Genomic DNA, 7,500 nt, shown 5'->3' with positions numbered 1-7,500 from the left:
TAGGGCATGTGAAGTTTTGATTTCATATTTGCTGAGGATCTAAAGTATTATCAATCTTTAAATAGAAGTGAATTCTCTGCTCCCTCTGTACTGTTTGTCTTCTATGCTAGGAATGTCAACAGGTGTTCCTTTCAGTTTTTGTCAGTCAATAATCTGCAAGTTTTAGATGCTTCCCACATCGAACATAAAGACAGAGCACTGAGAGCCACGGTAGCTTTAGTAATAAAGCTCTATGAAACATTCCATGGAGGAAAGAAAAGAAGGGAAAACAAGAGGAATGAAACTATTGCAAAAAGAGAGAGATTTACTTGCATGGCCCATTTAGTTTCTCTTGAGAACCAGATATGATAAGTTTTATGATTTTGGAGCAATACAGTCAAGGGAAATATTTTGTAAGGGAAAAGGAAATTGTACTAATCAGTATATGAAAGAGTAAGTAGTATATAATACAAACATATCAGCAGATACTTTAAATATGGCTACTCATGTTTGTCTGTAATGCAAACATTTCAATAGTAGATTTAATTGGTGATAAAGCCAAGAAAAAAGAAATATTGTATATACATCAAAAACATAGTTGAGTATGTATATTTTACACTTACACATGCACCCAACAAGAACTTGAAAGTTCCTAAGACTGCCTACTGATATATATATATATATATATATATATATATATATATATATATATATATATATATATATATATATATCTGTATATCTATATATATCTATATATTTATATATATATATCTATATATCTATATATGTATATATATAGAGATATATATATATATCTATATATATATATCTATCTATCTATATATATATGTCTATATATTTATGTATATAGATATATAGAAATATATATATATATATATATATATATATATATATATATATATATATATATATATATATAAATGTATATGTGTATATATATATATATATATATATATATATATATATATATATATATATATATATATATATATATATATATATATATAATGTTTATGTATATATATATATATATATATATATATATATATATATATGTATGTATATATTATCTATATATAATGTATATGTATATGTATATGTATATATATAATATATATAATACAAATATATATATATATACATATATAGATATAGATATATATAATATATATATATATATATATATATATATATATATATATAATGTTTATGTATATATACATTTATTATATATATGTATATGTATATATTATATATTTATGTATATACATAATTTTTTTAAGAATGATAAACTATTTTTTTTCTTCATTATGATTTTTTGACACAAAAATCCTTTTTCCATTACATTTTTTGCCTTGTTTATTGCACATGAGTACATGGAAAATAGGCTTTGTCACCTTTAGTGATCAAGCTATATCAGTAAAAGGAAAGCAACTGAAGTGACTTTATAATCTCTCATTATAGAAAGCTCTTAGTACTCAGTTGCTACCTTTCCTATTTTGTTTTTTTATGTTCTTTGTTTTCTACCATATGGCATTCCTTCTTTGTTTGGTTGTATGCATTTAAAGTGTTGTTTTGTTTTGTTTTGTTGTGCATATGATACTGAATTGGTGATGATGAGACTTCAAAGGTCATTTCCACTGAAAAGTAGATTATACACTTTTAAGAAAACAAGCTTCATATTATTCAAACTTTAGTATGCTTGTGATAACATCAAGACTTGAATTTGTATGGTTGGATCGTTGCCTGATATATATACGTTTTCTTCACCATTTTTATCGAGGAATTTCACTTGCTAATTGAAGCAAAGCTAATATCTTGTGTTTATAGTGTTGTACTGTACATTATCTGTATATATATATATATATATCTGTATATTTGTAGATATTTTGAGAATCGTACTTAAAAGTATAAAAGGTCCAAGTCTTGTAAACATGACTTCAGATTTGAACTGCTCTGCTTGTGCACCTTGATTAGTAGCATTGGTTGCCAGATGCTCAAAGAGTGATTGCTTCATGACAGACAGTGCTGTTTTCAGTAAATTAAAAACGGTAAAGACAGATCTGTAGCCCCCTTTTTATATAAATAATTGCAAATAAGTGTATGCTTAGAATGGACACGCATGATAGTATGCTGTATTAGAGAAATGCTAAATGTGAATAGGTTTATGTTTTAGTGGGCTTGGTAAGTATACCTGGAACATATCTAACCACTTGTAAAGGATATATTTTTGTTTTGAGATGTGGAATATATTCATGATGATGTGACTTAGTCCACTTGAAATGTGAATGTTCTTTTTCTCTGCAGATCATGGATTTTTCTTTTGTTTTCTTGTGTTTTAAAGGTTACTTATGATTTAGTAAACTATTATATATACATTGTAAAAAAGAACTTGAAGACTCCATTAATTCGTAGAATTAATTTCATTTAATTTTTATAGTCTTTGTTATAATTATGATTTTTTTGTGCTAAGTCATATGTTAAAAGGTACAATACTGTTACCAAGACAGTCCTTATGCCAGACTTTGGAAATAGCAGTGATGTCTGCATATTCTTGAAAATATGAAAATAAATATTCATGAAAACCTTCAGTGTTTTAGTTTTGTGTTTTATGAAATAAAATTTAGTGTAAGGAAAGTCAAAATCAAAATCCAAAAAGCGTGTTAAATCAACTATTTTCATTGAAAGAGAGATTAGCAATTTTCAAATTGCCAGTCTTTCAAACTTTAACTCCAATCCAAGTCAGAAAATTGAGCATAGTTGAAATCTGTTCTCAGTTATAAAACATGAGACTATGGTTAAAGGGATCAGAATCAAAATGTAAATGGAACCAGCTTGCCATTAACCCATTGATGCCAGGATGGCAAAGATACATGCCAAGTGCACAGTGTATTTTAGGTTATTGATTGTCTTACATATAGATGGCTCCATAAGTGCTTAATCACAAAGGATTAAATTACTAATGCTATTTATCTCACTAGTTTACCGTTTTTGTTTACTTTTGGAAATACATATTTTATATTGCTAATAGCAATGATAATAACACTATAATGTCAGTAATATAATAACCTTAGCATTGAGAGGATTAGAAAAAAAGTTGAGGAAAGGGGAAATATGGTGAGGTCACATATGCTTACTAACTGGCTCTTTGGTGGCTGAGGTCTTTTGGAGCCATCTATGTGCAAACAAAATCCTCAAAAGAAGACTACAGTTGACAGTACATTTACCCAGCAGCAATGGGTTAAGACTTGGAAATATATTTATCTTTGTTCTTTTCTCATTTTTCCTCTTCATATAAAGGAGGCTTACTAGATATATACATTTATACTCCAAATTCCAGTTCATTTGACACAAGCTTTGTCTATAGTAATTATTGAGGACTGAAATATCAGAGGATTGATTTAAGGAATAGTAACAGGAATTATCCCTTTTTTTTCACTCATACACATGTGAGATTTTGGGTAATTAGCCAAAGTAGGTGGTCTGTTATACCTGAATTTTCATTTCCCAACAGTTTTTTTAAATGGTCATTTTTGAATGAAACAGTCATATTTGTTTAATGGGAGGTTGGTGACTAGCCATTTCTTATATATGTGATTTAAAAGGAAAATATAACATGGTGAGTTCAAACAAAAGCATAGCTGATAACATATTTTCCTATCTTTTTATGACAATGCCTCTTTGATTAATGGTAGGTGTATATCAGAACCCAAGACACATGGAACTGATTATCAAAATGCTGAGTAAGCTGCTAATTAAATAATATATAAAAAGGCATGGAATTCACTCCTGTGTCAAAGTGCCCATCATATTTAACTTGAAATATGTAATAAATCTCTTCTCTGGCCTAAAGGTGTCTCTTTGGTCAGTGTTTAGTATTGCAGCAAAAGTTGCAAGGTTCGAATGAAATCAGTTTAAACCATTGGCACTGGTTTTGTGAATTTAATTTATGCATATATGGGTTCACAAGCACTTAGTCACCAAGGAGTCAGTCAGACAGTTTACACACAGATGGCTCCACAAGAGCTTAGTCTCACCTGGCCTCACTTGAATTTTTAGGATTTCTTTTATTCTAATGCTATTAATATTGTTTCTGTTATCATGAATATCAATGATTAAGAATTCTACTAGTAGTAAAAAAATTCTTAAACATCTCTTCAGAACTGTTACTGCTGCTTTACTTTGTTATAATGATCTTAGTCAGATGTTAGTAGTTATTCAATTTAAAGTACTTTGATTATGTCAATCTACTGATGTTTAGTCTTTGTGCTTCCTTTTTGTTTCCCCCCAAAATTATTAGTATCAAGGGAGATCAGGTCACCTTTTCATCTTACTTTTGAGCTTTATGGTGAATAGAACAGGTTTACTAGGCTCTCATAATCCCACCATTTTTTACTTGTCAATCAAATTTGCATGTGTACTAGTAATAATAAATATAACAGAGGTATGATTATTGTATCATATGAGTATATATACCTAAAGATTATGAAAGATTTAACATAATTCTTAACTATCATACCTATGATGTGTATGGTACAACTGGACTACCACTTTTTGTGGGCCTATAAAATGTCTGAATTTAAGTCTGACAGAAATCGAAGTAAAGGTTAAGCAGGTGAGATCAGGTAGGAATATTGGTAGACTCCTTGCTGACTAAGCTCTTGTGGAGCCATCTGTGTATAAACAGAGTGAATAAACTAAAATCACTGCATATCTAGTTATTCATATATCTAAAATATCTGTTGAGAAACAGGCCTACTAAGGAATTAAATATTGTTTTATCCTTCACATTTGCATGGATTGAGACCGCCTCTGGATATTTAAATAATTATGGACTTGATATGTAATTTCCTAATTTCTCAGTAATATTTGAAGATTATATGTTGAACTTGAAGTGAAGTATAAGATAGTGAAAAATTGTTTGTTGAAAAAGGCATTTATATCATTATTATCCAGGATCTTGATACAGGTATATATACATGTGTATATCCGTTCCAACTATATGATACAGGAATGTGTGTTTTAGTACCTGGCAAATTACATGTTTTTCATTAAAGACATATCCAAAGATTATGGCATGCAAGTGATATATAATCCCAAGCATACAAGGACTTTTAGCATGGGAGTAAAAAAACCCTATCTCCCAGTTAGATAAATATCAGTTGTTGATCCTGGTGTGAATTATAATGGAAAATGTATTTAGAAAGTATGATTTTGAATGCAGATTTTAGATGTGATTTTTATGTATGGAATGCATTTCATTAATTAAATACAAGTTGAAGCTAAGCAATTTATTATTGAAATAATAATAAAGTTAGAAGTATTTTGTGATACACTACAAAGGCTTTTCAGATTATTGGGTGTTTAACACAGAATAATGATTTATTTATTTTATTTTTCATTGCAGGCTGTTATAACTTAGATTATTTTATAAAAACAAATGCCAGGTAAAAAGTTTTTATGATGGAAAAATAAAGGAAAACTTGCTACTTATTATTGCAAGCAATACATTTCCAAAGATTTGTTTACTATTTCAGTTATCACAAGTTATATTTGAAGAATTATATGGCTGGTATGAATGAATATGATAATACAAAAACAATATTTTATGCATATCTAATGTAGATGACCAGAAGATTTAAGAATACCATATGACAAAAGAAGAGAAGGCTATGTATGGAACAATTAAGCTATCTTTTATGAATACATTTGAGAGGCACATTTATTAAATATGAAAGAGCATTGATAAATAGTCAAGGTAAATAAATGAGGGAATCATTAATTAAGGATATGGATAAATAGATGAAATAGGGAATGAATAACTAAATACTTTAGTAAATAAATAAATGAATCAATAAACGAATAAAGGTTTCTGTATGTATGATATATATATATACATATATATATATATATATATTACATATCTGTATTTATATATATTACATATATATTTATGTATATTACATATATATATTTATATATATTACATATATATATTTATATATATGACATATATATACTGTATATATAATATATATATGTACTGTAGTTAATATACATATGTACTGTAGTTAATATACATATGTAATATGTATATTAACACGCACATGCACACGTCACACGCACATGCACACGTCACACGCACATGCACACGTCACACGCACATACACACGTCACACACACATGCACACGTAACACGCACACGCTCATGCACACGTAACACGCACACGCTCATGCACACGTCACACGCACATGCACACGTCACACGCACATGCACACGTCACACGCACATGCACACGTCACACGCACATGCACACGCACACGCACACACACATGCACACGTCACACGCACATGCACACGTCACACGCACATGCACACGTCACACGCACATGCACACGTCACACGTCACACGCACATGCACACGTCACACGCACATGCACAAGTCACACGCACATGCACACATCACACGCACATGCACACGTCACACGCACATGCACACGTCACATGCACACGCACATGCACACGTCACACACACACACACACACACACACACACACACACACACACACACACACACACACACACACACACACACACACACACACACACACACACACACACATTCACACACACACACACACGCACATAAAATATATCTACACACTGCATGAAATGTATAAAAGTTCCATGAGTAAAAAAAAAAAAAAAAAAGTAAGTAACTGTATATGATACATTTTGCATATATTTTTTATTTTCTTGTCCAAACATACATTGCCATTTTCACAAAAAAAAATAAAAATAAAAGAAAGAGAAGTAGACATTAGCCATTCATCTCTGTAATAACCTATGTTTTTTCACAAGCCCCTACCTTGCAGGGACCATTCAAGCTTTCGAAACACAAGGGCGGATAGCTTCAGCGCCCGTGCAGAGGGATTCCTGAGATAATGGAATATGGCACTGGAAGCCTCTGCTTACCTGATGACACAGTCCGTGAAACTTTTTTTTTTTTTTTTTTTAATTGTCTTTCCCATGGAAATCTATATATTTTTTTTGCCTTTCAAGATTTACTGAGATTTTCCTTTTGCTTTAAAATCTTGAATTTGTAGAATTTGATGATGTTATTAAGAAAATAAATTTTTGTGTTTGTTCCATCCTTGAAACAACTTTTTTCAACATCTTTTGATGGTTTCGCCTTCATACTGTACAAGTACAACTTTTGAGCCTTTGGTTCTGCTGTTATTGCCTTTTTTTTTAATAAATGGTTTTTATGTTGAAATAAAAACTAACCTTTTGGTTGTCATTCCAAGAATGTTTTGTATTTTTACTCCTAAATTCATTTCAGATTTATGCGTTAAAACAAGATATGAAAGATAAGAAAATCACAAGACTTTGTTTAACTCTCCACACTCACATACTCATACTCACTCTCACCTTCACATTCCCACTCACACTCACATACACTCATTCATATTCACATTCATGCATTCACACTCACA

The 7,500-nt window shown here is 30.1% G+C and overlaps 1 protein-coding gene across 2 annotated transcripts in view; it reads left to right on the top strand.

The window, feature by feature from the left end:
* The window catches only part of LOC125044229 (eukaryotic translation initiation factor 4E type 2-like), a 22,603-nt gene extending 15,290 nt beyond the window's left edge, over positions 1–7,313 (top strand). For both annotated transcript variants that reach the window (XR_007116460.1, XM_047640751.1), the window contains one exon: positions 6,880–7,313. Coding sequence is in view for 1 of the 2 variants with exons in the window: in XM_047640751.1 (XP_047496707.1) it covers positions 6,880–6,949 (70 nt within the window). In the remaining variant the exon portion in view is untranslated. The remainder of the gene's footprint in view (positions 1–6,879) is intronic.
* The last annotated feature ends 187 nt before the right edge of the window (positions 7,314–7,500 follow it).

Source organism: Penaeus chinensis, chromosome 35, assembly GCF_019202785.1.
Source record: "Penaeus chinensis breed Huanghai No. 1 chromosome 35, ASM1920278v2, whole genome shotgun sequence".
NCBI lineage: Eukaryota > Metazoa > Arthropoda > Malacostraca > Decapoda > Penaeidae > Penaeus > Penaeus chinensis.
The sequence above is the reverse complement of the archived record's forward strand: the minus strand, read 5'-3'. Positions and strand labels throughout refer to the sequence as shown.